Source organism: Nicotiana attenuata, unplaced genomic scaffold, assembly GCF_001879085.1.
Source record: "Nicotiana attenuata strain UT unplaced genomic scaffold, NIATTr2, whole genome shotgun sequence".
NCBI classification, from domain to species: domain Eukaryota; kingdom Viridiplantae; phylum Streptophyta; class Magnoliopsida; order Solanales; family Solanaceae; genus Nicotiana; species Nicotiana attenuata.
In genome coordinates, this window is record NW_017672649.1 from 148,386 (window position 1) to 167,547 (window position 19,162).

The window sequence follows — 19,162 nt, forward strand, 5'->3', positions numbered from 1 at the left end:
ATTCACTTTGGCAAAATAGAATTAGTCAGACTAGCGAGCTTTCGAATTAAACCGGAAAAAAAAAAAAATCTTATTCCTTTTGCTTATCTAAATCAACAAGGTCAATTCTGCCAATTAGTCTCTGCCAGTGAAACCTAACAATATAGTGCCCATTTAAATTCATAAAATAGAAAATAAAATTTAAAAGTATTGAAGCTTGATATATTTCCTACTGGCATAAGTATCTCTAATAATGCATAGGATCTAAAGTAAATGTATTACCTTGACTAAACTCTACTTGTTTGAGCTTGTTCACATTGTCTATCCCAAGTCCGAATGAAGGAGGAGAGTCGCAATAGGCTGACAGTCAGCATAAAACTAACGAATTAATGTTATAGCCTCACAATATCGGTAAGAGCATTCGCGCTATGTTTAGACCCAAATTTCACCCGATGTCTACTAATTGTTCTTTCTTGTCATTCATCTTGTTCCAAAATATTTTTTATTTTAAGTTTTAAGGTTTCTCAAACTTAATGACTAGTAATACAACGACTGGTCTTTCTTGAGTTTTGGAGTTGAGTAAATGCTTATTGTCTTTAAAGTTTTCCACTAGGTCAAGGATTCAAGACTAGTATGAAGAACCCATCTATGAGTAGTAATACAAGGAAATTCATGATCTAGAAAAGAAGCACATCACATTTTCACAGAAATTTTTGATGACCACTAGGTTTGGGCTCTAACTTTGTGCCCGAATCCAAATCAGTTTGTAGATAGTACCGTCTTTGCACGTTAAATTCAGTTCTCTCTGATAGCGATTCAGATCACCTCTCCAAGCTTGTCTGAGCTAATTGATGAGACAATCAATCATGAGAAGTCGACCGATCCATAATATTAGCATTTGTAGATAGAATTCGTTTGTTGACTGATGAACTCATCCTCAATGACGTTTAGGCTCTCCAGTTGCTCAATTCTGCCAATTAGCCTCTGCAACAGAGTCTAAAACAACTAAGCGGATGGAGTGTTGAAAAACATCCGCATAGCTTCCAGACCCCTCTCGCCCGCCAAGCTTTCTCATCCCATTGCAAACAGAGTCATGGTAAATTCAGGTTCTGATATTGGATTATTATGAAGGGGAGTATTGGCGTAACTGGTAAAGTTGTTGCCATATGATCAGGAGGTCACAGGTCCGAGCCGTGGAAACAGCCTCTTGCAAAAATGCAGGGTAAGGCTGCGTACGATAGACCCTTGTGGTCCGGCCCTTCCCCGTACCCCGCGCATAGCGGGAGCTTAGTGCACCGGGCTGCCCTTTTATATTGGATTATTATCCACTTCTGGAAATCCTTGTGCTGGGGTTTGTATTTGGCTGCTGCCAATATATGCTGAGAAAATGTTCACAGACAAAACCTTTTAGCTCATCCATCATCTCATCATCCTTCTACCTGAACAGCTAACTGAGGTCCTGTGCTCCTGCTTGAAAGAAATTCAAACATTTAAGTATATTTCACATTACAATTATTCTTGTGGGATGTCAACATTTGGTACCAATGAAGAGGGAAAAGAAAAGGGAGGGAAAAATGGCGACAGAATACTTAGGCCATGTCTTGGACAGAAACAAAAGGCTATGAGATTTATTAAACCTTCATATGGCGAATGGTTTGATCATATATTATACTTCGGGACGAAACGATCTTGTGACACTATCTTTCCTTACAACTCTTAAGGGTCGTTTGGTACATGGGATAATGATAATAATCTCGAGATAGAATTTGAAATTGTATTTATCCCATGTTCGGTCAGAGGTATTAACTAATCTGGGGATAAATTTTACACTAAAATGGTGGGATTAGTTATTCCATATAGAAGGTGGGATAGCTAGTCCAATTGGATATCCCACCCCATTCTTAAGGGGTCGTTTGGTACAATAGTGGGATATATTGTACCAGACAAACCCTTGAGAATGGCAAGCATTAGCTGCTACAATCTTTGAGACCCATTAATATATTTTCCCTAATCTAGGACGACGATACCCATAATGGCAATTATGAGAAAGAGTTTAAGAATAAAGCAAGCAACAATCGAGCTAACTTTTGATAACTTTTATCTCTCCAAATCTACAATTAAGCTACAAGATGTGATACAATAAGGAGTAAACTTTTTTTCACTGACTTAGCAAGAATAAAGAGTAGGATTTTGATATCATCTTCAGCTTAAAAGATCAGGATGACCACTACGCTTGAAACAGTGTGGTGAGCTGCATAACTAACCGCTAAAATTTGACCTAAGAGTTGGTCAACATAACAGGAACTAATTTAGAAAGAAACAAAATTTGCATCTAGCAAGATACCAACAAATATTCAGATAATATGATCTTAAAATGAGCCCTGGAGTAATGCAGAAGTGTTCAAATGCAAGTCACAATACCTCAGCAGGAGAAGGCGCTGATCAAGTAGTCAGGCTCATGGCCTGATGATTGCAGGCCGACTCCTGTCCCCTCCTAATCATTGGAACATCGCCTGTGGGGCCAAGCTTTTATGTAGTTTAAGTAGGTTTGGCGACGGATTTCTCATATTGCGCAGTAAACATCAGTATCAAGTAGGAGGTCATATCCGGTAAATGGAAAATAATTAACTATTTCCATATGTCTCGTTAAGTGAATCAAACTTTCATAAATCTGATCGGACCGTGGATGTGTCTTGTCTCTAACAATAAACTCAAAAAGTTCTCCATTTACTTCAATGGAGCTGCAACCAGGTGTTTTTTCTAATCCTCTTTCATCCATCATCTTCCTAACATCTCGTGCCTTATGCCGCATATTTGCTTCAACATACATATTAGCAAGTAAGACATAAGTTCCACTATCACTAGGATCAAACTCAAGAAGTTTCAGAGCTGCCTTTTCCCCAATCTCGACGTTTCCATGAACTCGACAAGCAAAAAACAATGCTCCCCATATTGAAGCATCAGCTGCCATTGGCATTCTCTGGACAAGCTCATAAGCTTCATGCAAAAGCCCCGCCCTGCCCAAAAGGTCCACCATACAACAGTAATGTTTAGATTTAGGAGGAATTTTGAAATTTGCGCTCATTTCAGCAAACAGCTTTCGCCCTTCTTCAACCAAACCTCCATGACAACAAGCTGATAAGACCCCGAGAAGTGTGACATCATCTGGTATCAGGCCACTGTCAACCATCTTCGAAAAATATGATAGAGCGTCACGTCCATTTCCATGAAATGCTAAGGCACCAATTGCAGCTGTCCAAGTCAATGAGTTTTTGACGGGCATCTCATGAAAAATTTGAAGTGCCTTTTCCGCATTACCACATTTGGCATACATATCAACAAGCGCAGTTCCCAGTGAAACAGTTAGACAAAGCTTATGTTTTTTGATGTAGTGGTGAATCCAAATCCCAATATCAAGTGCGCCAAGTTGTGCACAAGCTGATAGGCAACTAACCATAGTCACTTCATCAGGTTTTACATTCATGTTTTGCATTTCGTGAAACAAAGCCAGTGCCTCTTTACCGCGCTTAGCTTGGACATAACCTCCGATCAAGGCATTCCACTGTACAATAGCTTTCTCAGGCATCTCATTAAAGAGCCTCCTCGCTTCATCCAAAAGGCCTAATTTAGCAAACCCACTAATCATTGTAGTCCAACTTACCATAGTCCTCTCCTCCATCCTATCAAACAAAGCCTTTGCTTCGTGTAGACTCTCATTCTTCACATACATGTCTATGACTGCATTGCAAAGTGGTACGCTAAAATTCAAGCCTATATCCATAATATAGCTATGTAACTTTCTCCCTAGCTCCAAATTCTTAAGCTGACCACATGCCCCTACTATCCCGATAATAGTAACTTCATCGGGCTCCACAGATGCTATTTTCATCTTATCAAATACCATCAATGCCGCCCTCGGTCTCCCACTCCTAACATAACCATTAATCAATGAATTCCAAGAAACTAGGTCCCTCACAGAACTTTCATCAAACAGCTTATTTGCATCCTCCAACTTCCCACTAGAAACCAAAAAATGAATCATTGCATTGTGCACAAACACATCATGATCATGACCAAACCTCAAAACATGCACAAAAACCTCTTGACCCATATAATACAAATCCAATCTAGAACATATCTTAAGCAACAAAGGAAAAGTATGATTATCAGGCTTCAAACAACTATATTCACTCCCTTTAGTTAAAACCATCTGATTGTACAAAAAAATTGAATCTTTGGGGTTTTCACTTTCACTACAACCCCTTATATCCATATTCCTAGAAAATGTATTTGTGTTTTCAATTGTAAGCATTTGTTTATACAAAAAGATTCCATCTTTGGAATTTTCACTTTCACTACAACCCCTTATAGCCATATTCCAAGAAAATGTATTTGGGTTTTCCATATTATACAAAATCGTTTTACAATAATTAAGATTACCGTTTTCTGAGAGGGCACAAAAGGCTATTAAACGACTTGAAGCAAACCCATCTGAGAATAGGCCAGTAATAATCATCTGAGACTGAATTTGTTCGAGTTGAGTCATGTATTTGCATTTGGTTTCTAAAAGTGATAGTAGTGGATTGGTTTGGGAAAATATATGATTTGTTCTCCATTTGCATTGGGATTTTTCAAGTTTGGTTTTGTAGTGGGGTAATTTAGAGCAGGGGATTATAGAAGAAGAATAAAAAGAAAGGATTTTGGAGAGTGGTTTTAGTCTAAAATGGTTTAGTGATTTGTAGCAGTTGATGTTTAAGGATGTAGAAATGATGTGCATCTTGGGAAGATTATAACTTTAGCCATATGCAGCTGGAAGAAGAATGAAGACAGATTTTATAGGACAAATTTGGAACTTTTGGTAACAGATGAACAAATATTCAAAAGGACTGCAATTGTCCTCAAATAAAAATGACATGACCAAAGATGAAAATAGAGGTATTTTTACTCTTGGTGAGAATTGTCAAAGATACCATTACAACTCTCTATATCAATGTCCTTATATAACAGTCATTCACCATAATAGTCATTCACCGTAAAAGCCAAATTTTCCTTAGAATCGACTTTTTAAGTTATATTATACCTATCTATAACAGCTTTTTACCTATAACAGTAACGGTCATATTTATAGTAGAACGTTCTTTATAAAATTACCCTTCTATAACTGCCATAAAGAAACATTAAGATTACTAATAACAGTTTTAAAAATATGCACACAATCTTTTCTATTAAACAAAGTTTCTATCTTGCATAAGATATAAGATTTGAAGATTTGCACATGATATCTTTTCCATTGGACAAATTTCAAAAAATACTTAGATAGAAAATTTAACTATTAAGCTCTTAGTTTGTCTTTAAGGGAAAGCTATTGGATACCTTTTTGCTGAAAATTTGGATTTCTCCAATAAGCTTTATATCGCTAGTAAGAGAATAAATCTACAAAGCAAGCTACAATTACAAAGTTCTTCCATCAATCTTAAAAGAATTTATTTTTCTAGGTAGCTTTAAGTTGTCTGCCTTAAAGTTTATATCTTTATATGTTTAGCTATGAAATTATTAATAATGTATTAGCTTTCTTTTATATATAACATTAAAAAGGAAAATAATTGATTTTTAGATAATTTTTATCTATAACAACCAAAAAAAATTTAAACATCAAATGTTGTTATAGATGCATAATAACTATTCACTGTAAAAGCCAAAAAATATCAGAACAAACGAAGCTATTATAGGTAATTAGAAATCTCAACTAAAGTCGAAAAAAGAGAAGTCTATCCTCTTTCATATCCTTGGATAAGCCAGGCGTTTCTTATGTTTTTACAATCTGCAGTAGAAGTTGATAATAAAAAGGTCCAATAAGTTCTCAAATAGAGAAGTCTACTATTGCCTTTTTGTGCTAGCTTAAACTTCATGGTTTAAACCTATATGGACTTTGTGTGTTAACCGAAACTTTCCAAGTACAAAGCATAATACAACAGGGACACAAAGAAACAAGGAGAACATATGGCATAACGCTCACCTGTGGCTTTTATTAGAAGCTGATAACATAAAATTAACCAAAAAAAACTGATATGGAAGCAGGCCAACTCTAGCTACTGGAAAAGATTGTATCAGATCAGATGAGAGCTGAGCTACTAATCTGCACAAGTTTTACAAATATAGAACACCAAAATTGCCTATATACTAAAGAAAACTGAGACGAAATCACTGTACAAAATCACCTTTCTCCTACTATTACTACTTGTTCCTCCTGATTAGTTATGAAGAAAATTGCATCTAGGACCCTTTATACACCGACCACTCGGATAATATGGGCAGGGCTTATTCTTGTTGAAGCCACCTCTAGATGAACCTCCAGGCCCTTTATTTCCAAAAGACGATTGCCTATCCCAGTTCCTACTATTGTAACCAGAATTACTACCATGAGATCCTTTGTCCCTCTGACCCGAGAATCTCCCATCTTGATGGTGATCATTATTTCTTGTCCCCCGACTTCCACTAGGTGCACCCCTACCTTGATTTGAATCTCCTTGAGATGGTCCTTGGATATGTGCTCCAGGATTTCCAGTTCCTATAGCCGCCCACCCATTACCAGATGTAGGCGCTTGAATAGTTGATCCTGAGCTCACTGTTGGAGCGACCCAACCTGGATTGGCATTTCCAGGCGCCAAGCCCTGAACACCAGGATTCCCTGATTGTCCAACCCATCCGGGGTTCGGATTCCCAGGAAGTGGCCCAGTGGGAACCCACCCAGGATTTGTGTTCCCTTGAGGCATTGCTTGAACAGTCGCTCCCCAATTCACATTCATGATTGCTGGTACAGGTCCACCCCAGCCCACATTTGGATTTCCTGGCATCATACCCCAGCCATTGTTATTTTCAGGTCTTAACGCTGAAGCAGAACTCATATTCTCTTGCAAACCACCCCATGGAACATTAGGCATAGTTGTAGGCTGTATGTTCTGTTGGCTGCCTTGAGCTGGAGCTCTCCAATAATCAGGTTGAGGCAAAACTGAGGCACCTGCATTTGAATAATTTCCAGCAACATTCTGAACAGATGACGACATAGTACCCCAGTTACCATATCCCTGGGGCTGACCTGGTGCCAGAACAGAAACATTTGGCTCTCCCTTGGAAGGTGCAGCTGCAACCCAAGTATTGACATCCACATTAGGGTTCTGCATATCAAGAGATTCTGCTTGGAGAGCTGCTGCATCCCATGCACCAAGTTGGCTATTCATCACTGCTGTATGTTGTTCGCTACTAGCAGCAAATGACTGAGCATTTTGCAAAGAATATCCAGACTGTGCAGCAGTTACCTGCTCAGAAGTGGGCGCTAGACCAAAATCACTACCAGAATTCACATTATTACTATCTGATCCTCTAACTGAATGCACACCAGAATTCTGAACAGAAGTAGAAGTATGAATCCCACCATCTGGTGGAGCGGGAGGAGATTGGAGAACTCTGTTACCACTAGGATACAAATTTGCAGCTGTAACAGCAGATCCATCTCCTCCAACCCAACCGGCAGTATTCTGCTTTGGAGTAGGAGAAGGGAGATTCATAGAATCACTGTTACTCCAACTCTCCGTAGAAAGAGCAGAAACTTCACCAGAAGAAGTCATTCCACCTCCAGAGGGAACCAAACGACGAGAATTCTGAGATCCAATATTCTGGTCGACTTGAGCTCTCTCTCCATCTTGTTTTTGCAGAACAGTTGTTGAAAGTATATTGTCAACTGCTGATGGCACTTTATCAAACCTCCCTGCCAATGCATCAGTCAAAAGAATAGATTCCTCTTGTTTATCCGTAGTTTTCCATATTTTCAATTCAGCAGGGAAGTATCCTGTATTGCTCCATTTACGCAACTGGACCATAGAAAATGGTCCCTGTGTTTTACCAGAAGGATCCTTGTAATGCCACATTTTTTCAGCTTCATTGATCTTGATGGAAGTTTCTGCAACCTTACTCTGGAGTATAGCTGGAGAACCTACCGATGACGCACCAGAAAATGATTCCGTTCTTGACAAAAATTGGCTATTCCGTCCAGTTGGGTCGGAATTAGCAGCAGACGTCGGCTTCTCCAGATTCTTAGATTCTGTCTCCCTATCTCTTCCTTCATTCCATGTAACTTCATTCAGTCCCCCTCCAGAATGCGCACCATCTTCACTTCTGCTTGAAACGTATTTACCAGAGGAACTCCTGTTTAATTCCAAGTTCTTTGAAGAAACTTTTCCTACAGCCCCCCAGGATTCTTTTGGAGAAAAATTGCTTCTTGGAGAAACTGGCGCACGTCCTCTCCGGCTAAAACTTGAATCTCTAGACCTCATGTAAACATCTGCATGCAGACGCAGCAACTTCCAAATTATACACAGCAAGTTGTATTAACTATAACAGATGAAGAAGAAAAGGGAACTAATAGAACCTCGTCTATCATTACTTTCACTATCCTCATCCTCAGACTCGTAGCTTGGGTCCATTTTTGGATCCGCATGTATTTCTGGAACTTCCTCAAGTCTACGCTGTCGCTCATCGGGAGTCTTCAAGAGCTGTAGTTTCTCTACACATTCTCTAAGTGTAATCATTAGTTAAGGAGTATATAAGAGTGACTGATTCAGCCCAAGCGACAAGAAGCAAAGACTAAAAGAAGGGGGATGGGAGAATTGCTTCTAAAGGTGTCATTTTCTGTTGTGTAGGTGGATCTCTCCATATTAGATCTGGACAAAACAATGTTCAATGTCCAAAATTCAAACAATGCCAAAGTGAGGATAAGTTTATTAACAACATATAAGTTTATTAAACAACATAAAATAACTATTAAAAGGAAACTTTTTAAAAAAAAAAAGGAAACACATGAATTACTGCAAGAGCACAGAACACTCATAATCTAGGGATTGAATTCTAATGCAAACCCAGTCATAACCTGAAGTACATATGCTTTAAAAAAACAATAATAATTTTCATAAGCAAACTTTATTCCATCCTCTGATATCAAGGAAATTTTGTTATCAGGCCCTAGCAGGCTAGCACTACACACAATATTGGCCTAACGGTCCTGCTCCAGAGAAAAAAAATGAAAACCAAAGAAGAATTTATCTGTCAAGCAAATATTGCATTGCAGTTTGATAATGGCAGGAGGGAAAGGGAAACGAATAGAAATGACAAAATTTTGGCGAACAAAGGATATTCCTTCTTGCGTCCTTTCTCACTTGCTCGATCACGAAGATGACTGAGACGGAGTATCTCTGACTCCAGCCACTGAACATGAGCAAAAAGAACCAGGCCAGATATATTAGAACAACTTGGGAACCCAATAGAGGACGGTTAAAAGCAGAAAGAATCCATCAGAAGTGCAAAACCAAAGAACAAAATCAGAACAGAGCATAACCTGACACAATTCTTTTCACACCAAGAGGAATAGAACTTTTTATGCTAAAGACCCTCAAAAAATAATCAACTTTTAAAAAGTCAATAAAAAGATTTTGACACCTAACCATTATCGCTTGTTAAACAGGTTGAAACTGGGTAACTGAACTCCATAAGGTTTATGGTAGCCAACAAATGAGTGTATCTCTGAATTCTTATAGAGGTCAATAACCATGGCTGGTATATGTGTTGACGAGACTTCTCCAATCCTCAGAATGCTAAAGGGTAAACAAAGATCTAAAACCTACAAATTTCCCACTTCCACTTACAATATCGCATTCAATATGCCTTTCTATTTTCTATCCTAAATGTCCTAGCACAATAGTAGCATCTCCAACGCTTAATCTGCAAAGTGCTGACTGCCAAAACTTCTTTTCTTTGATAAGGTAAAGATTTTATTGATAGATAAGGGCAAAAATCCCAGTATACAAGAGGTATACAAAAAATAAAGAATACTACATTAGTAACTATTCGTGTAGATAAAAATGCATCTAAAGAACCAGGCACTGCAGGTCAAATAAACAGTCCTGTCTGAATAGCTAGTCCAAAAAGGGACACATAGCTTATACATAGAATTTCCACAAGTTAACTCATGAAGATTGCACGTGTATCCAGGGACAGAGGAGACAGCCACATAGAAGGAGACGGAAACCCACTTCATTCCAAGTTTTAAGAAAGTAATAGAAGCAATAATCTGCCAAAAAGGAACTTCACTCCAACTGCAGAATTACTTTCTTTCAACCTTATTAATCACTGGCAGATCTGTAAATGACAATCCTATGCATATTGATAGAACTATTCAAATGAAACTTTTCTGTTTAACTTACATCATTAACTCTTGCTGCATGTATTTCCATGGCCTTGTCAAGAATGTCACCCTGTGAATAAACCAATTTAGCATAATGAGAATAAGTGCAACCCAGAAGTATTTATCGATATCAAGCTGCAGCATACCACTTTTGGTCTATCAATGAGTCCACATCTCATACTCTGGCGCAGACGCTTGCATTCTTCCTAACAAGTCATAAGAGATACGTGTGAACAGCTTGAACAGCAGACAATACTTTTCTTCCGATAAGTACAATTTCATTAAATGCATCAAGAAGGTGCTAATATGTACGAATAGAAGACAACCAGCTTTAAGATCATTGCTTTTTTTCCAAGGGAGGCAGGTGAAAAATATTAAGAATATCACGCACAAGTACAACATGGATGAAGCAATACCGTCAGTTAGGCAAATATTTTTTTTTTCCTTTTGGGAGCCGGGGCGGGGCGGGGCGCGAGGGGGGGGGCGGGGGCTCAAACAGATACTTTTGTTGGATAACAAATCAAACATGGAGTATCTAAACCCTTTGCTTTAGAATTCATGATCTTTAATCGTGTTCATACTCCAAAGCAACCCAAACAACAATGCAATAGGCAAACTCTGGTTGAGCATAACCCCTTCCCTCTTGTTTCCACGTTTTCCTTTCTGGCTACAAAACTCCTTCCCTCGTCTTCAGCGTTTTCTTTTATGCGAAGTCCGGTTTCCAGGGTTCTACTGAGAATGGAGAAGTGATTGCTCCCAACAAATGGTCTTTATGTGTTTAGATGATATAGGAATATAGAAAAAGGCAGGGAAAACAGTGGTTGATTCCAAGTACAGCATTGTCCATACAAAGCATGAGGAAAAAGGAGATTGTTTTTTTTTTTTTTGAAATGGTAAGGTATTATAGATATAAAAAAATCAGCACTAAGAGAGTTTTCTGTGGTTACATCCCAGAAAACAACAAAAAAAGAAAAGAAAACCCTCTGTGTCTATACAAAAGACTGTATGAATTCTAGTAGGGTTTCACTATCCAATCCTGTTTACACCAAAAAGATATCAACAAAATGCAGTCTGATTTGATCTTCAAGAATGAATTCTCCTGTCCTTCAAAGCATCTAGCAGGGTGAACCTCAAACCCTCTAGTACTCCAATAACCCCCTCTCTCTTCAGTCGCCAGTCAACAACGCAAACAGCAGTCGAACTCCAATGGTGACCTTCCAAGCATTGGTGTTTTAACAAGCTTCACTATATTGTGATAAGAACTTCAGTCACCTTCATTCCATTGCTTTCACTTCTATCATAGATAAAATTTAGGCTTAATAAACAAAAATTCTTCTAGACTTTGCTCGTTTGCAACTTGAGCACTTAGAGTATCCGGGGCTTCTATTACACTTGAATTACATTTTTTATCTCTATTACTACTTTGGACAAAAATTTGGTGGGAATGTCTCCACACATGTGGAATTTTTTACATTGAACAAAGTTCTAATTTTTTTAACAGATATTTGGGAGCTCTTCTATTCCAGCCAGAACTATTAAAAGATTGGCCGATAATCCATTTTTTAGGGGCAGTAACAGTTCTAAATTTTAAGCACATCGCATGTTACTTCAAATTAACTTATTTCTGGTTAAGCTCGCGCATTTTTGGGAATCCAAGTAACAAGCATGACTGGAACTCTATTTTTTCCCACCATAGTATTTGTTCTGTTTAAACTTGCTCATTTTTTGAGAATCTGTTTGGCTGGAAGTCCATTTATTTTCTGGCATAACTACAGCTATAAATTTTTTACAAGCAGCATTTATTTTAAATAAAATTATTCTTTCTGTTTATAGTTGCACATTTTTGGAATGTAACAAGTTTGGTTGCGACTCTTATTTTTGGGCTCGATCCAATGTTCTAAAGAAACAAAAAAACAACTGAGAGGAAAAAATAACATATAAAAAGAAATACACAGTCAAAACAACTAGTAATGGTATATGATCATGTGACAATTAGTTGTTGGAACAAATAGCCACGTGGAGGCTTATTTACACTTTTTCTGTGATCATGCGCCAACAAAGAACTGAAACCACTCTTCGAAAATAGACACTAGAAATTGTAATTAAGGGGATAACCAAAACCTCACATAATTCAGTTGTGGCAACGCAAACTAAGCCAACTTAAGGAATTTTTTGTAGTAAGCCCAAAATTTACCAAAAATTGTGTTTCTAATTACTCTATTTGTAATGAAAGCCTTGTGATATGAAAATAAGAAAAACAATTTCGTGAAAATTTTCTTTCTTTGTTCTTTTGAATTATTTATCAGGATTTCATTTATTTTGATGTGTTTCTTTCCCACGGCTTTTCTCATCTTCACCAATTTCATAATGCCAAACTAGGTGTTCTAAACTATATTTCATGATGGAGCACATGAAGCGCATATTCAATCACCTCTGTGAAATCTTGATTTGAGATTGTATCAATTGATAAAATCTCTGTCTTGTTCAGATTTAAGATCTCCAGCACAATATCAGTTGTCCTCTTCCCAAGTTTGTATGGTTCGGCAGCTTTGCTTGTACCTGCAGCCAGAACCACATTGTTCAGAAAAAGAAGTTGAGCTTCAAATAAAATGCATGTACATAATGATAACATAAAAGCAAAAAGAACAAAAAAGGTACAAGCAAGCAATGTCCTGAAAGCTACATGTAATTACCTACAACTTGCACCAGCCTATAAAGGTCCTGCTTCTGAACGTTACCAGAAATTCGTATTCTCACAAAGGTTCCAATAATTTTATCACGGAATTTGTCATCCTCTTCAAAGAGGTCCTCCACCAACTTCCGTCGTAGGTAAATTAAGCTGATGTTATGCACATCAATAGCCGCATAATCATCAAGATTTGACTGAGGTCCCCTGTTTTCACCTTTCTTACGTTTACGTTTCCTGTCTTTGACTGCCCTTGTAGGAGTGTCAGCATTTGCATCAGCTTCAAATTGATTAAATTCTGTATCAACTACACTACCTTGAACATCATCAGTCTGAGAATCCTCTTTCATAAGAAAATGAGACTCAAGTAGTTTTAACATCTCAAAGTGCCCAACTCGTGGTTTTCCAAATAATCTTTCAAGTCTTGAATCACATATAATTTGACTTTTACGACGAGGATCACGCAGTTTGTTTGTTTTGATATATTCGAGCAACAGAGCTTGCACATCAAATTGAGAAAGAACAGAAGTGTCACCACTTTTCATGTGCTTAACAAATTCAAGCATCTCTTTTGATGCCCACTCAGTGGTGCCAGCAGTGGAGAAGCCTTCGCTAAGAGTGGCAGCCGTAGTTGTTGCATCCTCTTCCTTTCTGACAGATTTTGAATGCTTTCTTAGCTTTCTTCTTTTAGTTTTACTGGCTTCCAATGTCTCAGCAGAAGCATCTGAACCAGAACCTGCATCATCATTATTGTCAAATTGTGCCTCAACCAGTTCTTGTTTAGAAGCTGACACATTAGCCCCTTTCCAAGGACTTTTGGCATCAGCTATTTCATCTGAAGATAAAGATAGCTTCGTTTTTAAATCCACCAAGTAGTCCTTGAACAGATACTCAAAGCTGCTCTTGTCATCAAAATCTACCGGACCCTGGGCCAGCAAAGAGTAACAAGATCAGAACTGTGCTACAGGTTTAGACTAAAAATCACCACCATTTTAAAGAACAAATTAGAATCATCAATCAATTACCACTAGAAAAACAGAAATTTAGAAACACAGAATTGTTCGTGTTGCTAGCAACCATATAAAAGAGAACTTTGATATTCTATTTATATATATTAGATGATATTTTAGATATTTAATTAAATCAAACAAACCAAAATTGGTCTCAATATCTATATCACCATATGCCTACTACACCACTCATAAACCCAACCCCACTTAGAGTATTAACTTGGTCTCTCATTACTATTTCGATGTAGCATAAAAGTTTATAACCAAAGTTTCTATGCACTTAAATGGCTCGGATAATGGATATGATAGGGCTAACTGTCCCATGCCCAACTTCCTTACTTTTTAACCAATGTCGCCAATCATTATGTTCTTTAATCTTCTTCGAATCTTTCTTTAAGCACTCCAATTACAGCAACTAATATTTAAATTGAACGTTAAACAACGTCAAAATATGCACATCCATAGGGTGTGCAACGACCTCGGTTGTGAATAGCTTATATCCAATCAACAGCTCAAGATGATAGCAAGGTATAGTAGAACTACATACATCATTTTCTTCTTTACTGAGGCCTTCTATTAGCTTGACAGTTCTCATGCAGATCTTGCAAAAACCCTTGTTTCCTCTTACACATAGGATGACATCGTCTTTGATGCAACCCTTGCATAATGAAAATGTACATGTGTAACACATATAGTAAGCATTCTTCTGACAAATAGTACACTGATGCCAACCTGAAAAAAGTACAAAAAGAGCTGCAATGTAAAAGCAATAGGCAAGTAGATGAAGAAACATGTTTCAAAGTTCTACTAAACTATGATAGAAGATAGCAGCTTATTCTTTCACATCCTGAATAGTATAAATAAGAAGGTGCAAGTAAAAGAAGAAACACGTATCAAAGTTCTAATAAACTATGATAGAAGATAGCAGTTTATTCTTTCACATCCTGAATAGTACAAATAAAGAAAGACTAAAGGTGATATTTTAGTTCTCAAAGATTGAACTTTTTTTCTAATGAACTTCTCAATCTAATAGCGTGTTAATGAATTGTTTTCATACAGTACTATAAAAAGCACAAGCCAACAGAAGTTTCTGTCAACTGACAGAAACGCAAAGCTATGAACCAGATGGAAGAAGTGAACAATACAACTCTAACAACTTTACATGTTGCCAAAAGTCATCATTTCTCTACTCGACTCAGAGTAACCATTATTGTTCACCGCCCAGCGGAAGTAAATAGCACCCCAGCTATGCTTAAAAATTGACACTAGCCCCACTCTAGTTTAATGAACTTCAAGACAGCTCCATTCCATCTTAAGATATTTACAATCACCTCGTATAAAAATGGAGATATTTGATTAGTGCATCCTAAGTGTATCAGTTATCCAAACTTCCTTTATATCATATACAGGATTCAGCTGCAACTGCACAATCCTCTGTCGAAGGAAAAATCCACCTTTCTCTTTGTTCATTCCCTTCTATTCTATTGTATATGACACCAAATACCACCTCTCTTTCTTTGTCATTCCCAATCTTCTGTATTTGTGTTCATATATTTCTAGGTGCGCAGAAGATTCCTACATGTATAAATGACTGGGATAGTTTGACAGATACTTGTGGTTAAATCACTTTCACAACTCCACAAGAAAAAAAGGGGAAAAGATTCACTTTCACAACTTGTATATAGTTTTCGCACCATCTTGGTACGTTATTAATTAATGAAGTTTGATTTGTCGTCGAAAAAGTTATTCCACAAAGCATTTATATGTAATTTCCAAATATTGAGTCTTGTCTGCTTAGATGTTCAGCTTCTAGGGAAGACTTTGGAAATATATCAAAGTGCGAAATACATATCAATGTGTATTTCTATATTTACAAAACTAATACAAGAGAACTTTGTGGTACATGTTACTCAATAAAGTCAGATGAGTTTAGCAAAGAGGTAAAATAGAGCACTCACCACAATTCCAGCGACCCTTGGCACGGAAAAATTCCTCGTCCCTATCAATACATGAAGGATGATATGCTTTGGTACAACCCCTAGAAAGTAAAGAGCACCAAAGAGGCACCACGTGAGCAAATTCCATGAGATGAGAACAAAGCAAAATCATATTTTTAACATACATATGTTTCTAAAACAGACAATCTTTACCTACGGTCACATAGCACCAAAGCCCCTCCATCAAAGCAAATGAAGCAAACATCCTCTCCAATAGCTTTCTTACTTGAAGTTCTTCCTCCAGACTTGGACTTCCCAGTACTCTTAGTAATTTTTCTCTTCCTCTTTCCTCCAGAAGCTTTCCCTGACTCTGTCATATCAGTTTCAGTCTCTATTTCAGTAGTAGTTGCATTAGCAGCCTCGTCCTCAGCACCCGTCTCTTCGTCCTCCTCTTCGTCTAGAGAAACATGTTCCACTTCTTCATGCTTCATTTCATCCGTTTCCACATCTTTCTCTGATTCTATTCTAGCTTCAACAGCTGTAATATCAACCCCTAATGCCATTTCATCATCTCCCTCGTTTCGAGTCACAACAACTTTCTCCCCATTAGCAGCATCGTCCTCAGCACCCGTCCCTTCATCCTCCTCTAGAGGAACAGGTTCCCCTTCTTCATGCTTCATTGTATCCATTTCCACATCTTTCTCCGACTCTATCCTAGCTTCAACAGCTGAAGTATCTACCTGTGTAACCATTTCATTATCTCCTTTTCGAGCCACAACCACTTTCTCCCCAGTAGCAGCCTCACCCTCAGCACCAGTCCCTTCGTCATGCTTTGTTGTACCCATTTCCACATCTTTCTCCAACTCTATTCCAGCTCCAACAGCTGAAATATCTATCCCTGATGCCATTTTATCATTTTCCTCATTTCGAGTCACAACCACTTTCTCCTCATTAGCAGTTTTCTCATCATCAGCATCCATTGTTTCATCTTCTTTTTCTAGAGTGACCCCTCCTAAATCATCTAACACAACAGGAGGAATTTCCACTTCCTCGCTCTTTATTGCCTCCATTTCTCCATCTTTCCCTAACCCTAGACTACTACTAGCTTCAACGGTTGAAACATTTGCCTGTGTCACCATTTCACCATTCTCCATATTATCATTTCTACTCACAATTTTTGTTTCACCATTCTCCGCGTCCTCCAACTTTTTTCTGTCTTCAACAATTGAAATATTTGCCTCCCCCATTGTTACATCATTCTCATTCTCATTTCTCGTCATAACCACTGTCTCATCAACAGTACCAGCTGGCAAACAACTGCTAGCATCCTCCTCCGTCGCATTCACTGCCTCTACCACCTCATCTTTCACCAACGCCGTTACATTTTCCTCTCCCACTACTTTGTTCTCCTCATTTTCCGTCCCTGTAACCATTGGTTCTTCCATAGGTGGGCCCGCCTCAGCCACTACTTCTCCTTCTACGACTGCTTCGCCATTCTCCACATTTTCAGCTACTGCCACATCAGCATAACCACCGCCACTGTGCTGACGACTGTCTCCGGTAACCTCTGATTCTACCACCTGTGGGTCCACCTCCGGCACCGGCAAAATCGTATTACTCTCAACTACCGGTGTCGGTGACGTGGCACTCGATTCAACAACAAATTCGGTTTTTAGCTCGTCCGTCATGATTGGGCTATTAACATTGGAAATTGATTCTTCATCTTCCGCCATGAAAGCGGATTACAACCAAACCCTAACCCTAGGTTTTTTTCTACTCTTTTTTTTTTGTCTGTGATTAAATAGAGAAAAAAATATTACAAATTGCTGCTGATGAGAGTACTACATATATGTTTATGAATGTATAAAATCGGATTTAATTGTATTGAAAAAAAAAGTGAATTTGGTTTGTCTTTGTATCGGCGTTATATGAAGAACTGTTTTCTTGATAGAGGGAGAGAGGGAGAAAGGCTATGGAGTTTGGGCTAAAGGACTAAACAAGAAAATGTAAATGGACTAGACTTGGACAGATGAAGCCCAGTTGAAGGCCCAACTTGGAGTATTTCTTAAATGTGATCTTTACACAAATAGCCTGCTGAATTAAGTGTTTACTTTTTCTAGCCGGTATATACATAAATTAGATTATACGTGATTATACACATATCATACATGGATTATTCATATGTTATACATTCGACCGGCTATTTTTAGTTTACATATTAGGTAAGCAACTATTTAGGTTAATTTTTTTTCTAAATCTTATGTTTGGTAAGTAGGTAATTCTTGCGCTTGGTGGTCATAACATATTTTTGAGAAATTACCAGTTAAGCTAGCCCATAAGCAAAATAATACAAACATTAGTCAATTCATAAAATATTATCAATATTAGCTAAATGTTAACCAATTAGCTATTTGTAGCCAAAAAGGGTTTATTTTTTGCTTTCTTTTGAGTGAATGTTGTTGGAATATATTGGATACATCTTAAGAAGTTTGAATCTCAGTTTTAGGATGATTTAGTGGAGTTTTGAGGTGGTTTGAATTGAAAATTCGAAGTAGAAGATGAACATGGAAAAAGATGATTTGTGTATCATTTATGTATTACATATGTATCATATGTATATTAAATACGTATCACATGTATATCCATATATACCTGTGTGCGAGATATATGTGTCGCAGAATAATTTTTAAACTCGATTTTAACTATGAATTTTGATACTAAACCAGTCCAAGTAACCTACAATCTTGCTAAAAATTTGTATATTGCCTCATCCATATTTCAACGAATTTCAACCATACTCATCGTTTTTTTTTAAAAAATCTTTTCCCTAATTTTTTAATATTGTATATCATTGGTAATGAATTTGCAAACTAGTCTAGCTTACCTTCAAGCTTTCTCAAATTATGTATATTTCCTCATCTATATGTTTTCAACGAATCATAATAACACTATTGAAAAAAAGAATTGCCTATATTTCTGAATGTTGTATATTATTCGTAATTTTGTTGGGTTATTTTTGGTGGAATAACTAAAATGGCTAGTTGTTGGTAAATAGTGTCTTTTGTTGGTATATTTTCGTAAGTTTCCTAATATTTTTCTACCAAAAAAGAAAAATAAACTTTCCTCATTTATGAGGGTGGAAGCCATTTTCCTTTAGAGTTATACAATCAAACCTCTCTATAACAGTTTCGTTTGTTCCGAATATTTTTGGATGTTATAGCGAAGTGCTGTTATAGAAAGCATATATTATAACATAACATGAAAATTGGTTCCGGAAAAGCTTGATATTTATAGTAAAGTATTGTTATATAAGGAT

At 37.4% G+C, this 19,162-nt stretch overlaps 2 protein-coding genes across 3 annotated transcripts; both read right to left on the reverse strand.

Annotated features, from left to right (window-relative positions):
• Positions 1-657: 657 nt before the first annotated feature.
• On the reverse strand, positions 658-4,852 carry LOC109213960 (pentatricopeptide repeat-containing protein At2g22410, mitochondrial). The gene is made up of 2 exons (XM_019377808.1): positions 2,401-4,852; positions 658-1,446 (listed from the first exon to the last, which is right to left on the reverse strand). The coding sequence occupies exon 1, from the start codon at positions 4,754-4,756 to the stop codon at positions 2,543-2,545; it is 2,214 nt and encodes a 737-aa protein (XP_019233353.1). The 5' UTR covers positions 4,757-4,852; the 3' UTR covers positions 658-1,446; positions 2,401-2,542.
• A 1,126-nt stretch (positions 4,853-5,978) lies between these two features.
• On the reverse strand, positions 5,979-17,817 carry LOC109213959 (zinc finger CCCH domain-containing protein 19). Of its 2 annotated transcripts, none has more exons than XM_019377807.1 (10): positions 16,060-17,817; positions 15,868-15,947; positions 14,457-14,641; positions 12,907-13,825; positions 12,645-12,772; positions 10,360-10,419; positions 10,233-10,283; positions 9,167-9,237; positions 8,420-8,556; positions 5,979-8,317 (listed from the first exon to the last, which is right to left on the reverse strand). In XM_019377807.1, the coding sequence occupies exons 1-10, from the start codon at positions 17,577-17,579 to the stop codon at positions 6,231-6,233; spliced, it is 5,238 nt and encodes a 1,745-aa protein (XP_019233352.1). In that variant the 5' UTR covers positions 17,580-17,817; the 3' UTR covers positions 5,979-6,230. The 2 variants fall into 2 exon arrangements, with proteins under 2 accessions (XP_019233352.1, XP_019233351.1); XM_019377806.1 differs by having other exon boundaries at positions 8,405-8,556; positions 16,060-17,816.
• Positions 17,818-19,162: the final 1,345 nt, after the last annotated feature.